This window comes from Elephas maximus, chromosome 15 (assembly GCF_024166365.1).
Source record: "Elephas maximus indicus isolate mEleMax1 chromosome 15, mEleMax1 primary haplotype, whole genome shotgun sequence".
Classification (NCBI taxonomy): domain Eukaryota; kingdom Metazoa; phylum Chordata; class Mammalia; order Proboscidea; family Elephantidae; genus Elephas; species Elephas maximus.
Genome location: NC_064833.1, coordinates 17,968,525 through 17,989,849, shown reverse-complemented (window position 1 = coordinate 17,989,849; position 21,325 = coordinate 17,968,525). Strand labels below are relative to the sequence as shown.

The 21,325-nt window shown below is 40.9% G+C and overlaps 1 protein-coding gene across 1 annotated transcript in view; it reads left to right on the top strand.

The window, feature by feature from the left end:
* The window catches only part of NSMCE2 (NSE2 (MMS21) homolog, SMC5-SMC6 complex SUMO ligase), a 271,346-nt gene that overhangs the window by 57,315 nt on the left and 192,706 nt on the right, over positions 1-21,325 (top strand). Inside the window, exon 3 of the mRNA XM_049854355.1 lies at positions 8,858-8,964. Coding sequence (XP_049710312.1) covers positions 8,858-8,964 — 107 coding nt within the window. The remainder of the gene's footprint in view (positions 1-8,857; positions 8,965-21,325) is intronic.

The window sequence follows — 21,325 nt, the reverse complement described above, 5'->3', positions numbered from 1 at the left end:
AACATCATGATAAATGGAAAAAAGACTCACGTTTTTAAGGATTTCATTTTGCTTGGATCCACAGTCGGCGCCCATGGATGCAGCAGTTAAGAAGTCAAGAGATGTATTGCACTGGGCAAATCTGCTGCAAAAGATCTCTTTTAAAGTGTTAAAAAGCAAAGATGTCACTTTGAGGACTAAGGTGCACCTGACCCAAGCCATGGTATTTTCAGTTGCCTCATATGCATGCAAAGGCTAGATAGTGAATAAGGAAAACTGAAGAATTGATGCCTTTGAATTATGGTGTTAGTAAAGAATATTGCATATACCTTGGGCTGCCAGAAGAATGAACAAATCTGTCTTAGAAGAAGTACAGCCGAAATGCTCCTTAAAATCAAGGATGGCAAGACTTCCTCTCACATACATGTTATTAGGAGGGACCAGTCCCTGGAGAAGGACATCATGCTTGGCAAAGTAGAGGGCCAGCGAAAAAGAGAAGACCCTGGACGAGATGGATTGACACAGTGGCTTCAGCAGTGGTCTCAAACACAGCAGCGATTGTGAGAATGGTGCAGAACCAGGCAGTATTTTCTTCTGTTGTGTATAAGGTCGCTGTGAGTCAGAACAGAATTGACTCAATGGCATCTAACAATAGTAACAGCCATTCTTAATTTCTTATTTCTGCATTTCCTATTTGTTGTCGTTGTTAGTTGCTGCTGAGTCAGTTCCAACTCATGGCAACCCTACGTGTTACAGAGTAGAACTGCCATACAGGGTTTTCTTCACTGTAATATTTACGGAAGCAGCTTGCCAGGCCATTTCTTCTGCGATAGTGCTGGGTGGCTTTGAACTGTCAACCTGTAGGTTAGCAGTCGTGCACAAACAGTTTGTTCCATCTAAGTGTTTTAATTTCTGTAGTCCTTTTTAAAAGGGGTTGCCTTACTTATAGAATATTCCCATAGGATTACATTCCCAAGAACCTTATAACAATGGTTGCCTCTGGGGAGAGGGCTTGGGGGATTGGAGACACCACATTGTTATACTGTTTGAATTTTTTAATGATATGCTTTATTAACTTTTTTTTTCTCTTGTGCTTTAGGTGAAGGTTTACAGAAAAAACTAGCTTTTCGTCAGTCTTTTGGACTTATCTCTCCCTTGTGTCTTTAGTTTTCTTCATTCTCCCTTGCTCCTGAGTGGGTGAGACCAGTGGGGTATCTTAGATGGCCGCTCACAGGCTTTTAAGACCCCAGACACTACTCACCAAAGTAAAATGTAGAACATTTTCTTTATAAACTATGTTATGCCGGTTGAGCTAGAGGTTCCCAGAGACCGTGGTCCCCACAGCCTTCGGCCCAGTAATTCGGTCCCTCAGGGGGTTTGGATGTTTCTGTGGAGCTTCCGTGACCTTGCCTTGTACCAGTTGTGCTGGCTTCCCCAGTATTGTGTACTGTCTTACCTTTCACCAAAGTTACCACTTATCTATCGTCTATTTAGTGTTCTTCATCTCACTCCTCCCCTCCCTTGTGACCATCAAAGATTGTTGCCTTTTGTTTGTAAATCTTTTCATGAGTTTTACAGTAGTGGGCTAGTACCATATTTGACCTTTTGTGATTGACTTATTTCATTCAGCATAATGCCCCCAGATTGATGTATGTTATCAGATGCTTTGCAGATTCGTCATTGTTCTTTAGGCTGCGTTAATACTCCATTGGGTGTATGTACCATAGTTTGTTTATCCATTCATCTGTTGTTGGGCATCTGGGTTGTTTCCATCTTTTTGCTTGCTTTATTTTAAAAATATTTTTTAAGAAGTGGGTTTGTTAACTCCGTGATTCAGTAGAAACTAAGTCCAATCAAAGATTCATATTGGGGAGAATTGCAAAATACATTTAGTTTACAGCAAAATAGCCTTCATCTATTAAAAGCCTACTATGCTTGAGGCAGGATCCTGGTGGTGCAGTGGTTAAGCGCTCAGCTGCTAACTGAAAGGTTGACAGTTCAAAACCACTAGCTGCTCCGTGGCAGAAAGATGTGGCAATCTGCTTCTGTAAAGACTGCAGCCTAGGAAACCCTACAGGGCAGTTCTACTCCGTCCTGCAGGTTTGCTATGAGTTGGAACTGACTCGACAGCAGCGGGGGTTTGAGGCACCATGATACCTGCTTTGCCTGTAGTCTCATTTAATTTTCTCAAGGACCATCTGAGGTGTAAGCCTCTCTCCCTTCTTTGCTGCCACAAATTCATTCCAGAACTTTGTTGTTGAACCAGAAGTCAAAGCCAGGCTGTTTTCTTTAAGCCTTCTGAGTCTCCGAGCCTCAAACTGTAGATAAGACAGCCAAGGACTTGAACACCAGACAGAAATAGCATTCACTGAACTATGTTGGTTAGGAAATGCTGCTGTAAATATTGCGTGCTGAGTTGTCTTCACTGTTTCTTTGTAATCTGCCAGGAATTAACCCATACCTGTTGATACCGAGTCAATTCCATCTCACAATGACCCTATAGAACAGAGCAGAACTTCCCCATAGAGTCTCCAGGGCTGTAAATCTTTATGGAAGCAGAATGCCACATCTTTCACCTGAGGAGTGGCTGGTAGGTTCAAACTGCTGACCTTTCCAGGAATTAGGTAGGGAAAAATGGGCAAGAAGCACGTGAAAAAGGGCTTAAGACGAATAAAAGGTAGGCCTGAACCTGAGGATTTGGGGGCCTTATAATAGGTAACAAAGGGGTTGTGGATTCTTTCCTGTGGGTATGTGTTAATGATAAGATGCCCACCAGCCTGGGATTCGGAAAAGCAGTGCTGCTTTTGATGACTGGCAGAAGGTAGATGGTATCCAGCGATTAACTTCTGTGGTTTTATGGGCTTAATTGATCATAAAATATGCTCAGAGCTGTATTTTGAGTTACACTTTTACCATGGTAGTTTACAGAATATTAACTGTGATTTCTAAGGAAGTACCTGTCTATTTAATGAAAGATGTTCCGTATTTTTCTGCGGACAACGCTCACCTGCGTCTGTTGTCAGCGGTGCCCTCCCCCGCGGGGTACTTTTGTAAGCATGTTATGCTAATTTTGTTTCACAGCAAAATGTGGAAGAGGATTGGCATGATGGCCCTTGTGGTGGTGCCTCGAGGGGGGAGGACATGGCTGGCAAACGGAGACAGAGGGAGTGCGGTATTTGCATAAAAATACAACAATGGCCTCCTTTACTCTGGGGTCAGAACTAGTTAAGTCAGTCAGTGGCTCCCTTTCTCTGTCTCTGAAGGTAATGTTTAGGAGGATTCCTTTAGCCTGAGAACAGATGATTCAATATTCCATGTCCTTTGCTTGAAATGCATTTTGCTTATTTCTTTGTGCTTCTTACCTGCTTTCATGAAGACTTTAAGTCAGACCTGAAATCAGCCCCTAACTCCATCATTTATTAATTGTATGACCTGGGGCAAATAATTTAACCTCTGTAAGCATCCATTTCCTTATCTCCAGCGTATGTTTACCAATACCTAATTTACATTGTTTTAACAAAAGATTGGATAAGGTGGTATGTTTGCGGCTCAGTGAAGTTTTGTTCTTTTTTTTTTTTTTTTATCGATCTCTTTCTCCGACGTTCATTCCCAGGGTTTTTGTTTGACTATTGTAACTATCAGTCAGCCTCTGCAAAGAGGAGTGAGGGTGTTTGTTTAGTCTCTGCCCTGGTCTGGTGAGCATCTGGCGGGTACTTACCCATCCTTCAAGACACAGTTTAAATCTGTCCTCACCTGTTAACCTTTCCTACCCTCCCTCTGTGGGCAGTGTTAGCTGCCTCTTCCCCCTGCTCCACAGCTTTTTTTCCCTCTGCCCGGCATGTAGTAAGTGCTCAGTAAGCATTTGCTGGGTAAATGAGTTTCTGGACAAGGTGGTGGTTGGGAGGGGATTTTACAAAGCTTATTAGGTGTTACCGTCTTGCTAGTCCCCTTAGTGCTTTGATCTCAAGTTAATAAAAACAGCTGAGAGAGCTAAGGAGATGATCTTTACTTGATCCTTTTTGGTCCCAAGGACAGAATACTTTCAGTGTTTAGGCTAATGACATTTGCAGAGTAGTTATCCGTTTTGTAATAATTATAACGGAGTCCCTGGGTGGTGCAAATGGCCAAGTGCTCCACTGCTAACCAAAAGGTTGGTAGTTTGAACCCACCCAGAGGTGCTTTAGAAGACAGGCCTGGCATTCTGCTTCTGAAAGGTCACAGCCTTGAAAACCCTATGGAGCACACCTTTACTCTGTACACATGGGGTCACCATGAGTTGGAATCAACTCGATGGCAGCTGACAGCAACAACAATGATAATTATAAAGACAGATAATATTTAAGTAGTGTCTGCTGTGGACCAGGCTCTGTGCCGAGCATTTTGCCTGTGTTATCTCATTTAGTCCTCATGTCAACTTTATGAGCTAGGTACGAGTTGGAATCAACTCGATGGCAATGGGTTTTATTGTTATTGTATCCATTATATAGAAGAGGAAACTGAGACTCTAGTAAAGTGACTTACCAAAAACTACATAGCTAGCAAGGAGCCCTGGTGGTATAATGGTTAAGTACTCAGCTACTAACTGAAAGGTTGGCAGTTTGAATTCAACCAGCTGCTCTGCTGGAGAAAGACCTGGCGATCTGTTCCCATAAAGAAGACAGCCTAGAAAACCCTGTGGGGCAATTCTGCTCTTTCACATGGGTCATTATACCAACAACAGCAAGTAATATAGTCTAGATTTGAATGTGATCTGACTCTATAGCTGGCTTTTTGGGGGCTACTTTTATACTATACAGCTTCCCTCTTCTGTAGTATTATGGTAAAAGAATTATAAAAGTGAGTAAAATGAAGATGACTTCAAAGGTGAATATTTCTTGAGTATTTATTGTGTTTATAGAGGAGCCAGTCGTTTACTAGTTTGTGTCATACACGGTTGTTTCTTCACTGTTATTTCCAGTAGGGCGCGGTTATCAAATGCAGATTTAGTTTTCATTTTACCACACTATGTGTATATGTGAAGGAGTAATTATGACTTTGAAGTAGAGTGAAGTGAGAAGTAACTTAAGTTTCTATTAAATATTGCTCAAGGAGTAAGTCATTAAATTCCACTTCTGATGACTGTGTAGAGATTACTTAGTACTCGGCTGCCAGGACACACACACAGACACACACACGTAGGCGTACATGTAGCTATATGTTGGTAGAGTTAGGTAGAGCTATGTTTTCAGAGAGGAAGGGATTATTTTCTGGAGGGAGGGGGATGGTAGAGGAGGTATGGTTTATACTGTCATTTGTTTGAGCGTACCCAAAAAGGATAAAATGTCTTCCTTGCAAAATATAGAAGAATCAAGTTTTAATTTGAAAAGGTTAAGAAATACTTGTTCCCTAGTTCGGAAAGTAATATCTCCCTACTATTTTTTTATTTGTCCCATTCTAGGCGATTTAAAATACAGTCAGGCAGTTCCCTTCCTCTTTTCTTTCTTTCTTCCCAAAATGGACATATGTACTTTATGACATTTAATATTTTTCAGAGTCTTCTGAGTATGTGATTCATATTGAATTGGCATCAGCAACCCCTTAAGAACAAAAAATGTCTGCGTTGTCATAGCCTGGTAGCTTACTAATAAAATACATGGAGTTGAATTTATTCAATTATATGTAATGGGTAGGGTTCCTGTGCAGACTTGCCTTACATGACTTTGTAGGATAAAAAAAACCTCATTCTGCAGTTTTTATTTGTTAGGACAAAATTTCCGGAAACAGCTTGGCCATTGGCAAAACTGGAGTTGAATCAGAGACAAAGTTGGAAGGGATATAAGTAGATGAAATTTGTCTTGAGAGTGTTCCTTGCTCTCTCTCTCTCTCTCACACACACACACGCATACACGCACACACACACGCACACACCCCTAGTTGTAACGGTAAAGAAGTTTTATGAACCTATATGGCATATTTGATCCTATTGTAGAGACTGAGGGAGGATCCTAGAAAAGGACTTTGGGGCTAGACCCTAGGGAACCGCAGAGCAAGGCTGGTGGATATCTGGTAGGGCAGAGAGGGGCAGATGTGTATGGGTGTGCCAAGGGAAAGGGAGAGGAAAAATGTCTTCATTTTCATATCTTCCACTGAAGGCAGTGCTACTGAGGACCTTAACTGTGCTCTGGGACCTGTTTTCAGTTCAGCTTTCCAAACCTCAGGGCTGGGACTCAGGGAAAAGAGTTGATTTCTCACTGGTTCATGTCCCAGGGTATGGCTACAGGACAGCTGTGGCCAGGGAGGAGGCTGACTCAGAATCCAAAAAAATCCATTGCCATGACATATAGGACAGAGTAGAACCGTCCCATAGGGTTTCCAAGGAGTGCCTGGTGGATTTGAACTGCCGACCTTTTGGTAAGCAGCCATAGCTCTTAACCACTACGCCACTAGGGTTTCCCTGACTCAGAGTAGTGAGTCAGAAAGCTACATGGCTTAGCTCTGTCACCTTCCATTCTCGCTGAACTGGTTGCTAGCTGGATGGAAAGCTTGATTTGTCTATTGATAGGGTGTCCTGGGGAAGCCGAGATAAAGAATCTTCTGCTCCCCCATCTGCTGCTGCTTTTTAACCCGTGACCTAGAAAATGGCATTACACTGAGGATATGAGATGTGAAGAGACCTTAGACAGTCTTGGAGCTTGGGCTGGATAAAGTCCCTTGTATTCCTGCCGTGCAGTATAAGAATCACCATATTGTTTCAGTTTAATGCCTGGGTCCTTTAGCCACAGAGGACCTGGAATCTGTCTTACTTGGGCCCACATCTCTAAACGTTAGTTAGCTTGTCTCCTCCCTTCCTTTTCTTTCTCAGCTCTATTCCTTCTCTTTCCTTTTGCCCCTGGTTTCTCATATTTGGGGCATCTAGCATTGGTTTTTACCATTTTACTTTCATGCCTGCCCCTGCTGCAGCCATCGTTTCCTCTCATTGAGGTCTCATGAATTTTGTTTTAATCTGAATTTGATTACAACACTAACTGGGCCATTCTGCTTAATGCTCGACTGATCATGTAACTCTAATACCTATTCAATACTTCAAAAATTGGAGACAACAGTAGTAGTTATATCTGTGTTAGTAGGTTTTGACATTAACAGGTGGATGACGTGTCTAATGAGTAAGGTGGCTGCATAAATTGTGTAATTATAGATTTTTGTGTGACTTTAGGAAAGTTGTATGCAAGCCAACTTCATCCATTCAGATACATATTGATACTATGTAAGTATCAGAGCACTTCAGTCTAAAAAGAAGCCCACCTTTAGTGATTCTCATTCTTTATTTCTCTAAAGAATGATGTTAGTTCTGTGGTCTTTCCTGGCTCAAATAACACTTCTAAAGTTTTTCGAGTAAAGTTTTTGAGTAATATCAATCCATGGTGTTTGCAGTAGTGTTTGGGATAGTACTGGCCAGGGCCACTGGATATAGACATGAAAGTTTATAGGCAGATCGCCCTGGTTTACTGGTATACTTGCAGAAACAGTTACAATTTTATAACCTAAATCAGGGCTTATCTTGCCCTCTGGATTTGATTTGATGGGGCAAGGGTAGGGGGACATATTTCAGCTAGTTATTGTACCAGATTCTTGGAGCAGTTGCTTAATTAGTGGGTAAGATATGTTATGCAGGTCTTGCTGAATCATCCAGTAACTTCCCATGAGATTTCCCCGTGTGTTCGTTGGCTTCCAAGTGAATGTTCAAATATAACTTAAGTTTGCTTGATTAACACAAGTAAGCATTGACTGTAAGAAATAAATGCTCACAGAATGATGGCACATTGAAGAAATGTGAATATTTCTAGCCTCCCCAAGACCCTGTTTGGCTGGTGGGGGGGGCGGGGGGGACAGTCAGGGGTATGGATAATAAAAATGGTTTTCACTCTGAGCTCTACCCAGAAGTACCTCTGCAACCTAAAGCCTTCCAAGACTCTTCTCTTTAAGATTTCAGTGAAGCTGCCAGACTAAGAGTAGGAAAAAATGCCTGGCAATCTACTTACAAAAAATCAGCCAATGGAAACCCTGTGGATCACAATGGTCTCATCCCATTGTGCTTGGGGTTGCCATGAGCTGGGGGCCAACTCATGGCAGGTTAGTACTACCACTACTGCTATAAAAGAGTTTGCAAAATAAAATGAATGGGATGATAGTTTTCATTACCAGCGTCCCATGGATGCTAATAAGACCTAAGCCAGATAGCAGTTTGAAAAACAAGACTGAAGATATCACCACAAAGGAGACAAAGACTGATGAGGAGGTCAGTCATGGGCCTAAGGGAAGAGTCTTAGAGGCCAGCTGTTTTTACAGGCAGCCTCAACTAATGTTCTAGGCTCAGGAATGTTCGGACAGGTTTGCTGAAGAATATAAGCAATGAATAGTATAGCCTGAGGCAACAAAGGACAAACACAAGAGGAGATCAGGAAGCTAGTTCTAAAAGTGATGCCAAGTCAGGTAAACTTCAAGGTCAAGTCTGAGTATCTTGGTCTGCTGCAGAAAGTGATGGAAGAGACCAGAGACTGAAGACTAGAACTAGGAGAGACGTCCACAAGGATATCTTGAAGAAAGCCCATGAGAATGTCCATATCAAATAGCAACCTACCACAAGATAAATTTTAAGATTGTTTTTGTGATTCTTTTGTTCTTTTTGATAATTCTTATTTCTCTAATGCAATAATAACCTCTTTTTAAAAATCCGATTTGTTACACATGTGTCAGAAACAACACAGTAAGAAAGGTGGTATTAGATGCCACTATGAACTACTAAAAATTTAAGATGGATTATATTGGTGTAACCTTCTTCAGATACGATATTTCAAGTGGAAAATAATAGTTGCTATCTTTTTTTTTCTTTTTCTTTTAGCTGAAGTGAGTAGTGAATACAGTATGGAGAAGGCGATGGTTGAGTTTGCTGTAATGGATCGAGAACTAAACCATTACGTAAAGGCTGTTCAATCTGTAATAAATCGTGTAAGTTTAATATTTATGTTTATTCATACACACTCAGTTGGTTATGCTTGGTTACAACTTACTGACCTAGAAATATGGACACAACATCAAAATTCTTCTCCAACCTTTAATATTTCCTTATCCTTAACTCTCTGCTGCCATCAAGTCGATTCCGACTCTTAGCAACCCTAAAATACAGAGTAGAACTGCCCTATAGGATTTCGAAGGCGCCTGGTGGATTCGAACTGCTGACCTTTTTGGTTAACAGCCGTAGCTCTTAACCACTGTGCCACCAGGGTTTCCCCTATAAAAAATAGCAGCTGTTAATTTCCTCTTAACCAGGAAGTCTCATAGAATAGGAATCTTAAATATTTTCCCAGCTAGGCCACCTAGGTTAATTAGGATATTAAATCTCTTTTAGATTTTTCTTGTCTTGAATTTTTTTAGTGCGGGCATTCTTTGAATATGAGTAAATTGTTTATAAAATATTAGAAATTGTATATGACTTGTATTTTATTGTTACATCTGCTTAAACATACAATTTAGACCAGGTTCAGTTACTCATTCTCCAGTTTTAACTACTCTGCAGCTGTTGTGCAATATATTCAATCAGATAATGTGAAAGATTTTTAAAGCAAGTTTAAAAATGAAGAAGGCTGGCATTTTGGTTTTTCCAGGAGCCAGACTTATCTTTGTTGAGTCCAGCAGCATAAGGCAGTTAAGGTGGGAACACAGCAACATCCTTTTCAGTACTGTGTTGAGTAAGAAATGAGCAATGCGATTGCAGTCATGTTTCTGAGAAGTCCTTTGTTCTCGGAGCAGTGGAAACTCCCTGTTGAACTGATTTTAGTATACCTGTGTAATAGGATGTTCTTGTGCTTCTGGTTTCTTTATTTGTCTTTTCATACGCGTAGCTACGGGAAAATTCCAAAAATACAAATGTTTTCCAAGATTGGCTACTATTCATTGGAATATAAATTTTTAAATATTATTTAAACCTAAGCCAATTAAACATGTATTACACAGTTACATGAAGTTTTTCTGTTTTTTATGGTTAGTATTCATTAAGCATAGAAGTCTCCGGGTGATGGAAACAGCTAAGTGCTCAACTACGAGCTGAAAGATTAGCGATTTGAACCCACCCAGAGGTGCTTCAGAACATAGGTCTGGTGATATGCTTCTGAAAGGTCACAGCCTTGGAAACCCTATGGAGCAGTTGTGCTCTGCACACGTGGGGTTGCCGTGAGTGGCAACTAACAAGAACAACAACAACATTTAATAAGTGTAGTATTTGTGACTTATTTTAAGAATATCTGCTTATACCCAAATACTTAACTAGTTTAACTTGTAAAATTCTGATATTTCTAGCCACTGTGACTGTGGCCCTGGTACTGTGGTTCTTCTGTAGGAAAATGTGAAAATAGCATCCTGTTGGGGCCTATGAAACTGGATAACAAGGCTCTTACAGCACAGGTTCTCAGCCCCAGCTGAACCCTAGAGTCAGCCAGTCCCTACCCTCAGAGATTCTGATTTCCTTGGTCTGGAGTAGGGTTGGGACACTAGTATTTTTTAAAAACTTATTCTAGTATGTATGCAGGGCTGAAAACCACTGACTTCAAAGAACAAAGCTGTTTATATAGAATGTACCTGGTATTTGCTACCAAAGATGAGAGTTAGGCCTATAAGTTGAGTTGGTCTTGCTTTGACCCTTACATTCTATGGAGCTAATTTGATGGGCCTTTTTTATCTTTAGCTTTCATCTGTGCAAATATAACACCGTAGTATATTTCATAGGTAGAAGAAAAATCAAGTTTTGGAGTCAAAGAACTTAATGTTGATTTTTTTTTCTTTTAAAATTAGAACCCATAAATATTTAAGATATTTTTAAATTAAGAATTAAACTCTTCCCACTTCAAGAAACTGAGTCACTTGCAAGAAAAAGTCAAACACAAAGACCACTCCCCCCCCCCCCCCCACTATTCGGTAATTCCCGGCATTCCTTCCGTTTTACCCCTTTATCTTCATCCCACTGTATGGGGAGTGTTAATGCTCTGAGTTTTATCTGACCTTTTAGCCCTGCTGTCACACTAGACTAGAGGACATCGGATTTAGTGATCCCAGCGCTTGGATGGGAAGGTCCCTCGTCTTTCATAAGAGGAGAAGCCATGTTTTTATTTGCCCTTTCCCATGCAAAGCAATGCTCTCTGTGTAAGCTTGATATACTACCAAGAGAGTAAATCATGTAGTTTTATAGGATTTCTCAGACCTGAAACCATATAAAAGTATATAGCGGGGATATGACCATTATTTTGAGGGAAATGTTTTCTGCCTTTTTATATACATGAAGTTCTGGGCATTGCTATCATCCTGTTTGTTTTGGTGATGGAAAAAAAATGAACAGTAGCTTGGGAGGGGCCAGGATGGTATAAATACCACAAACCCACTGCCATCGAGTTGATTCCTACTCATAGGGACCCCATAGGACAGAATAGAACTGCCCCACAAGGTTTCCAAGGAGCAGCTGGTGGATTCGAACTGCTGACTTTTTGGTGAGCAGCCCAGCTCTTAACCACTGTGCCACTAGGATGGTATATTTTTTTTAGAGATAGCACCGAACTAGGGATTAGAAACCCTTCCAGCCCTGGTTCTTCCACTTTCAAAATTATGATCCTTGCTCAGTAAATCTCATGGAGCCTCATTTTCTTGGCCTGTGTCTTAGTTATCTAGTGCTGCTTTAATAGGAAGACCTCAAATTAATGGCTTTAACAAACAAATGTATTCTCTCAGAGTCTAGGAGGCTAGAAGTCCTAAATTCAGGACGCCAGCTCCAGGGGAAGGCCTTCTTTCTCTGTCAGCTCTCTGGGAAGGTCCTTGTCATCAGTCTTCCCCTGGGTCTAGGAACTTCTCAGTGCGGCAACCCTGAGTCCAAAGAATACGCTCTGCTTCTGGCTCTTCTTGATTTGTTGTAATGAGGCCCATCTCCTCTCCACTTGCTTCCCTCTTATATATCTCAAAAGAAATTGACTCAAAAATCCTGTAGATTTTTGTCCAGCCTCATTAGCATAACTGCCTCTAATCCTGCCTTGTTGTAGAGGTAGGATTTACAACTCAGAATAATTACATAAGATCACAATACTGGAAATCATGGCCTAGCCAAGTTGACACATATTTTGAGGGGACACAATTCAATTCATGACAGCCTGCCTGTTTCACGTGATCATATGTGAGTCACATTAGACACTGTATATCAAAACACTTTGAAATTCTTAGAATTTGATGGCAATATAAGATGGTATTATTATTACCTGTGCCCAGATTTTCAGGTATACTCCATAGAGACGTGGAATAAGACCTTTCTTAGAAACAAATACTTTGCTCACTTTATAGGTACTTTTTATTCTCTTTGACTTGCCCTACTCTGCAATTCAAGAACCACCTAGCATTTAGGTATAAGCTAATTAAGTTACAGTGTAAGGTGCTCCTGGCCTCTAAGAAGCAGAGATTCTTTTAAGTTAGATTGTTAACAAAGAGTGCAGATAATAGAAGCCCACGTCAGCCCCTGTAACCTCCCACTCTGTCATAGACTTTTAGAGTTATAGTACTTCTGTTACTATAATATTTGCCCAGGTTCTGATCCACTCTTCTGAAGTTAATTTCAAAATATCTGTGGCTTTTCTTTTTATGTATTTTCACATACTTATAGAAAGTTTAAAAAGAAACCTTTTTTAAAATCACTAAAGAGCTGTAAGATTTTATTTTTAAATAAACATCTCTCTTCCACTCCTACCTTCACAGAATTCTGAAGTTATATACTTCCTCAAAGGTGTTAGAAGTTTACTTTGGCACCTTAGACATACAGGTTGGTTTACCAACAGATCCCTGGGAAATCCCTTCAGCATTCAGCAAAAACTCTCAGATTGTCTTTCTTTGTGTTTTCAGAAAATAGAGCTACTACATTCTACAATGCCTGAATATTTTCCTTAGAACAGCATCTATGTTAGTGCTCTGAAACTAAAATAAATAAATAAATAAATAAACTAGGACTTTGTTCCAGCTAGTTTGTAGAGGAAATACTATGCAGTGAGCACTAAAAAAAAAATTCCCTGAAAGTCTAAAAGTCATTTATAAAAATTTTCTGCATAAATGGATTATATATATACCTGTCAAAAAAATTTCCTAGAACCTCAAAGAGCTCCATTGTCAGACAGCCCCAGAGACTTTTAGTTATGAGACCACACATGTGGTGAAAACATTTTGAAAGCTGTGACACGGCACACAGATATGCTGTGTTATAGTTACTTGTTTTGTCACTGTTCCTGCGAGGGAAAATTCTGTTTCATGTGGAAAATAGAGTAATGTCCTCAGTATTAGACTCCTGATGAGCCAATGACCCCCCCACTTGATTTCTCAGCCTTAATTATTCAAGTACATTGAAGGGGCACCATTAGTTGCCTTTTTGTTCTGAAATGTTCATTGAGCAAATACTACTAAACACCTATGTTCTTTCGGCACTTCTAGGTGCAAGAAGTAGGACATCGAGGCCCACCTGGCTCTCACCTTCAGGATGTCTTCAGTCTAGAAGGGGAGACAAACTTTTAACAAAGAGCAATACAGACATCATTTAATGACTGTTGTGATGTGTGCAAGGAGCCCTGGTGCCACAGTAGGAAAGCACTCGGCTGCTCACCAAAAGGTCAGCGGTTCGAACCCACCAGCTGCTCTGTGGGAAAAAGGTGTGGATCTGCTTCCTTAAAGATTAAACCCCATTGCCTGTTGCCATAGAGTTGATTCCACCTCATACAGACCCTAAAGGACAGAGTAGAACTCCCGCATAGGATTTCTAAAGCTGTGAATCTTTACGGAAGCCAACTGCCATATCTTTCTCTTGGGGAGTTGCTGATGGGTTTGAACCACTGACCTTTCAGTTAGCAGCTGAGTATTTTAACCACTGCACCACCTGGGCTCCTTAAAGATTACAGCCTTGGAAACCCAGTGGGGCAGTTCTACTCTGTCCTATAGGGTGGTTATGAATCGGAATCAACTCAGCGGCAATGGGTAGTGTGTGCTACGAAGGAAAAATAAAGTGTGCAGGGAGAGTTAATAACTGAGGGGCTGTATGACGCGCTGGGAGATTGGGGGATTCCTTCCCGAGGAAGTGATATTTAATCTGCATCGAAAGTCAAATATGACTGGTCACTTCTCTGTCTCTGTGGCTTTTGCATGAAATGGTGGCCTCTTATTTCTGATTGTCCTAATGTCAGAGTTTCAGAGGGCCTTGATCACTCCAAAGACTTAATTTTGAGAAAAAAAAGCCAGAGAAATAATGTCATAAAGTACTTGTATGTATCGAAAGGTAAAGAGAAGTTGAGCAACCTAAGGTTTAGCCAGTGATTCATCCCCTAACAGCTATTGAAGTACCTTCTTTGGTCAGTAATGTAAGTCATGTTGGTAGTTGATTGAGAATAGATTCCTTCCTGATACTCTGCTTCTCAAGCCATTTCACTAATCAGACATGGTCAGTGAGACTTCTTACGACGTATTGGATAAACACAATGGCAATACAGTGTATTTCTGATTCTGTGTTTATGTCCTTGTTTTAAACTAAACCTATAGTTCCCATCCTGTGGGCTTTTGATTCCTGAAGGAGGGGTAGGTAACAATGTATTTAGTTCAGGGAATCCTCAAATTCATAGTCTGGCATGTGTTTTTTCAAAGAGATGATAAAAGTCCAACCACTATCATGTGGGTGGTCCTTGCAGTGTTTTAAAACCGTAATCTGCATGATGAAAAAGGACAGGAACCACTGAACTAAATGATAAATGACATAACAGGTTCAGATTAGTTTCAATCGGTGAGAAAATATATATCCTCTGTGTTTTTTGATGAGCAGTATAGTCCTAGACTGGCGATGGTGAGGATGACGTGGGAATGAGCAACGTTTCATTCTGTTGTACATAAGGTCACCGTGAGTCGGGGATGACTCGACAGCAGCTAATAACATAGTCCTGCTATTTTGTTAGGTGGCGTCGAGTCGATTCCAACTCAGCGACTCCCATATGACAGAGTAGAACTGGCCCATGGAGTTTTCTAGGCTGTAATTTTTATGAGAGCAGATAGCCAGGTCTTTCTCCCACAGAGCTGCTGAGTGGATTTAAACTATCCACCTTTATGTTGGCAGCCGAGTGTTTCACTGTTGCACCACCAGGGCCCCTAACATAGTCCTGGGGCTTAGCAAAAGTAGCTGGAGCTTGCGATTCACATTATGTTTTGAGTTATATATATTTTTACCATGTTCTTTAATTATGTAACTTTACTTTAACAAACATTAAGTCTTAAAATAATTGTTAGGCTTTGCTTGAATGTTGTTATTTTTGTGTGTGTTGCTTCAGCAGGTGAATTTATTGGAAAATCCAGACCGTTCGTATTTTTTCCCCTTTTCCTGTAAGACTCTCTTTTGTGCATCTTTTTTTTGTGTGTGTGCTTTAAGTGAAAGTTTACAATTCAGGTCAGTTTCTCATGCAAAAACTTATACAGATGTTGTTACGTGACCCTAGTTGCTCTTTCTACAATGTGACAGAACACTCCTCCTCTCCACCTTGTATTCCCTGTGTCCATTCAACCAGCTCCTGTCCCCCTCTGTCTTCTCATCTTGCCTCCAGACACGAGCTGCCCACATAGTCTTGTGTCTACTTGAGCTAAGAAGCACACTCCTCACCAGAATCATTGTGTGTCTTACAGTCCAGTCTAATTTTGTCTGAAGAGTTGGCTTTGAGAACGGGCTTTTGTGCATCTTACAGATGATGTCAGATTTAAAGTATCTAAATCGGATCGCAACCCTGTACTTGTTTTTGTTTTTTCAAGTCATTATTTTATAACAATTCCAACCAAAAGCCTGGGGAGAATATTTTTCCTCTTAACCTAACAGGAGCAGTTAGGTGCTAGATTGGTTTACTTGGGTTTTTTCTTATAAATCTGCCCATGGATATACCGTAAGTACAGTGGGCTTTACTTAATGAGCTAACATGAGCGTTTTACCTTCCTTTTGAAACTAGTATGTTGAGATTTAGAAGAGTGGAAATATACTTCACATAAGCTGTCGAAACCAACATGGTCTTACATATAATAAAAGAATGAGGTGGGTCAAAGGTATAGTTTACCTCAACCTTGTCATTATGCAACTAGTTTAGAATGTTTTTGACATATCACTTCCCTCTGTCTCCCCACCCTTTATTGACTGGTAAGCTTTGCCTTTTGCAAAACTTATTTTAAAGTCACTAATATCTACTACTGTAACATGAAGCCTAATGGGGCATCTTGCAAGCTGGGAGTTACCATTTTTGTTAAACCAGATTTGGGGACAGTATCTCATTTTGGTATCTCACTTAGAAAACCAATAATTGATCTTATGGTGTCTGCAGTGAGTTCCAGGCCAGAGGGCGTGATTTATTAGATCTGATTACCTATGACTGAATATGAGAATGCACCCCCCCCCACTAGACACTGTGAATCATTGACAAAAGAGGAAGAAGGGGAAAATTAGTGTGGGAGTTGTGAGATTCAAGGACAGAAATTCTTGAGCATGAGAGAAATTACTCTTGTCAGGGGACTAGCAAGAAGGTGAGAGATAACAGAGGGGTGAAGTTAGGGAGAAATCCCTTGGAGCCAGATAGGGAAGTACCGGAGATTGCCCTCTTCTCCACCCCCTGTCCCCAACACTGAACACTCCACAATAGTCTCTTACCTCCTTTCTTGTCAGAAGTTTTCAGTTATTCATGTATGAGCCTTTTCATCGATAGGAACACTTCCCAGGTGTGTAAATTAATAAGAATATAATACAACCACTTGCCCCTGGAATATGTTTATTGCTGTGATGACTGGTAGTTAATTTGTATTATGATGCTTTAGAACCCCCTCTACAGTTACTTCTAAATTCAGCTTGCGTTTGGTAGCATTCTGTCTAATATAGAGAGTCAGGTATAGATATAGTATTCTACTAATGGAGTTGCTTCTGTGAGAAAGAATCTAAATGTAAATCTCTTAGGTTACCAAGTAGTTTGCTCCATAATACTAATTAGTTGGGATGTGAATAAATAGGAGAAGGGGATTTTATGGTCAAATAAGTTTGGGGAATGCTTGATTAAATAAGTTTCCTTAAAGACACCAACACCTTTAATACACTTTTATGCAATGTGATTCTCCAAAGGAGGGATATGCACTCGTCTCAAGTGATCTATGATAACGTTTTTGGGGAGGGACTGATATCCTGGAACGTGCATTGAGAAATGCTGCCATAGTCTCAACCGCCTTGTTTTACAGAGGAGGTTAAGGGATAGGCGTGGCCATTTGTCTGTGGCAGACCTTCTGTGGCATATTAGGTACCTGGGAAGGTGTCAGACTTCCGCCCTGAGATGAACCTCGAAGATGAAGGTCAGGAAAGGGCCAGGCCTCTGAAAAAATGATGCATTTGTTTCAACCGTGAAAAAGAAGGAGGAGGTTTAAAAAACTTGGAGTGATCGCTTGGCTATCAGAGTCTCTGAAGCCAAGAAGACCCCACTGTGGACCGTGGAGAGTGGAGAAAGGGAAATGTTTTGGAGAGAAGGTCAGAGAGGAGACGGGAATAGGCAGAAGGATGCAGCAGCAGTGTGGGCAGGAAAAGCACATCTAGATCTTGGAAAGGCCCGTTTACCACAGCAGTCCAGCTAGGCACTGGCGCGCCCAGTGTGTTCGTTGGGTACTTGGCTGCAGTGGTGCCAGGCAATCCTAGCAGCTAGTTTCCTGAATCATTTAAAAGATATGAATGTTACTTTAGTACAGCAGCAATCAGTTGCCACTGAGTTGATTGTGACTCATGGCAAGCCCATGTGTATCAGAGTAGAACTGTGTTCTACAGGTTTTCAGGGACTGATTTTTCAGAAATAGATCACCAGGCCTTTCTTCCAAGGTGCCTCTGTCTGGACTTGAACCTCAAAACTTTTGGTTAGCAGCCGAGTTTATTAACCGTTTGCACGACCTCTTGTTAAGTCCTGTCAGGTGGTTTCTGACTCAAAGTGACCTTATGCACAACAAAGCAAAACACTACCTGATCCTGTGCCATCCTCACAATTGTTGCTATGTTTGAGCCCATTGTTTCGGCCACTGTGTCAGTCCATCTAGTTGAGGGTCTTCCTCTTTTTCTGTGACCCTCTATCTTACCTACCAAGCTTTATGTCCTTCTCCAGGGACTGGTCGCTCCTGATGACATGTCCAAAGTACATTAGACCCTAGGACTCCTTAATACAGCAAACTGCTAGGTTATTTCTGAAATTCAGGAATAGTCCATATATAGCATTAAACCCTTATTTTAAAGAGTCACTTTAGCCTCCTTCCACATCAGATGTTTTATTTATAAGAATTGATGAGTATGAAGGAGTCTGGGTCTTTCCGCACAGTCTAACAGTGGTGCTGATGGGCAGTGGAAGAGGGTGGCCTGACTGTAGAGATGAGGTGGGGGAATGGATTCACCTGGGGCATGGATATCCAAATGCTAAGGTTTACGGTAAAATGAATGCATTTTCAAAGTGTAGAATTGAAAGCAGTTGCCTGTTTATTACTGTCATAATTAAGTTATTAGTGCCGGTAGGGTCCTTAGTCCAGTGCAGATACAAAAGCCTTTCAACATATGTACGCAAAATACTTACAAAAGAATTTTAATTGCTAAATAGTTTGATAGAGAATCTCCTAAAAATGCTTAAGAGATTCAGAGTAAGGAAAAAGATGTTTGGCTTAAACTCTGTCTTTTCTACGTCCACCTCTGCACCTCAGTTTCTTCTTAAAGTAGGGATGATAATATAGGCTCTAGAGTTGTGATAAGGATGAAAAGTGATAGCATGAAAGCACCTAGAACAGTTCTGCCACTTAATAAATAGGGATTTCCATTGTAGTTGTTACTAATTTATAAAGTTGCTCAGACAGGCCTGTAAAAGAGAAGTCATTTCCCCTGACCAGATTCAGATAGGCTCTGAAGAGGAATTTTCAATTAAAATAGGGCGAGTAGGGTGGTCAGCAGGAAACCATTGGCAAAGGCCAGAGATGAAGTTCTTTGAGAGGTAGTAGGAAGGAGCCCTTTCTTTAAACGGTGTCCTCTGACAGTGGGTCAAAGGGAACAGTGTTTGTAGTCAGTGTTGCAACCAGGAAGGATTAGGCTCATCTCGGTAACCTGGCTAGGGCAGAGGCCCCTGAGAAGCATGGCGTTTGACCAACTGGGTTTGAAGTCTCCTGGCACAGTGGTTAAGAGCTTGGCTGCTAACCAAAGTGTCAGCAGTTCGAATCCACCAGCCACTCCTTAGAAACCCTATGGGGCAGTTCTACCGGTGACTCAATGGCAATGGGTTTAATCAGTAACTAAGGAGCCCTGGTGGCAGAGTGGTTAAAGTGCACACCTGCTAACTGAAAGGTCGGTGGTTTGAACCCACCAGGTGCTCCTTGGGAGAAAGATGGGACAATCTACATCCGTAAAGATTTACAGCCTTGGAAACCCTATGGGGCAGTTCTACTCTGTCCTATAGGTTCGCTATGGATTTAAATTGACTCAGCGGCAGTGAATTTAGTGTTTTTTGTTTTAATCAATAACCTGGTGGTACATTGGTTAAGCACTCAGCTATTAACCACAAGGTCAGTGGTTCAAACCCACAAGCTGCTCTGTGGGAGAAAGACTTGCTGCCTTAAAGATTACAGCCTAGAAAACTGTATGGGGTAGTTCTATGCTGTCATATGTGTTGTCACCTTGTGTTGCTCTGAGTCAGAATTGAGTTGACGGCACACAATAACAGCAACACTCAGTAACTCTACTTACGTCCTATGTCCCTTACCATGTGCTACTTAATGGCAATGAGGAGGCCATACTAGAGATAAGAGCCTTGGTAATTTGGGAAAAACTTGACATTTTCTTAGATATTTAAGTGAGGGTTTTGAGGACATGCAGCTGTAAAAAAAGCATTTCCCTCTGTGCACGTGAATATGTAATAATCATGATGTTTCTCAAACTATCTTATTTACATCTGTAATTTTTTTTTTTTTTACTTTGTTAGTAACACCTATTTACAAAAACACTGGGAGAGAAAAATGTGTTGGGTATTTTCCCCTGATGTATCATATGCAGATTGTCACTGGCAACTCTAGTGCTCAATCTCTGCAAATTGTTGACAACAGAGAATGGTAGGATCATAAATGGAGAGGCTATAAATGGGTTTTATTTTTTGAGCCCCTGTGTGAGTTCACAATTGTGCTGGTGAGGAAAAGCTCTTTCATTCTGAATTAGAGCCAGCTCTCTGTGAAATGTCAATGAGGGAATGGAGAGGCTTTCTTTCTCTTCTCGGTAGTAGCGCTTTAGCTCTCATCCTTTTGTGTTGCGACCAACCTGATATTTTAGTGACTGGAGCTTTTTGAATTTATTTTCATTTATTTCAGGGCATATTTTGTCCTTTTTTTTTTTTTTTAAGGAAAATGTCAAAATTTATGTCACATAACAGAGCATTCTTTAAAATAAAATACTCAGTGGAGGGAAATGCAAATCAAAACCACTACTAGATACCAGCTCACACCCACTAAACCAAAATCAAACCAAACTGTTTGTGCCACCCAGGGGCATTCAAGCCATACTAGTTGCCATGGAGTAGATTCCGACTCATGGTGACCCATATATTGCAGAGTAGAACTGCAGTCCATAAGGCTCTCAAGGCTTTGACCTTTCAGAAGCAGATTGTCAGGCCTCTCTTCTGAGGAGGCAGATTTGCACCAGCAGCCTTTTGGTTAGTAGTCAAGCTCTTAACCATTTCTGCCGCCCAGGGACTCCTCACACCCACTAGGATTGTTATAAGTAAAACAAAAAACTGGAAAATAACAAATGTTGGCAAAGATGCAAAGAAATTGGAACCTTGTGCATTGCTCATGGGAATGTAAAATGGTGTAGCCATTGTGGAAAAGTTTGACAGTTCCTCAAAGTTAAAAATAGAATTACCATAAAACCAAACCATTGCCATCAAGTCAATTCCGACTCGTAGAGACCCTATAAGGAGAGAGTAGAACTGCCCCGTAGGGTTTCCAAGGCTGTAAATCTTTCAGGATGCAGACTGCCACATCTTTCTTCTGCACAGTGTCTGCCAACCTTTAGGTTAGCAGCTGATGTTTTAACAACTGGGCCAGCAGGGCTCTAACCCAGTAATTCCACTCCTAGGTATATACCTAAAAGAATTGAAAGCAGGGACTCAAACAGATACTTGCAAATCAATGTCCACTGTAGCCTTATTTATAATAGCTAAAAGATGGAAACAATCCAAGTGTCCATCAACAGATGAATGGATAAACAAATGGAATATTATTCAACCATAAAAAGGAATGAAATTCT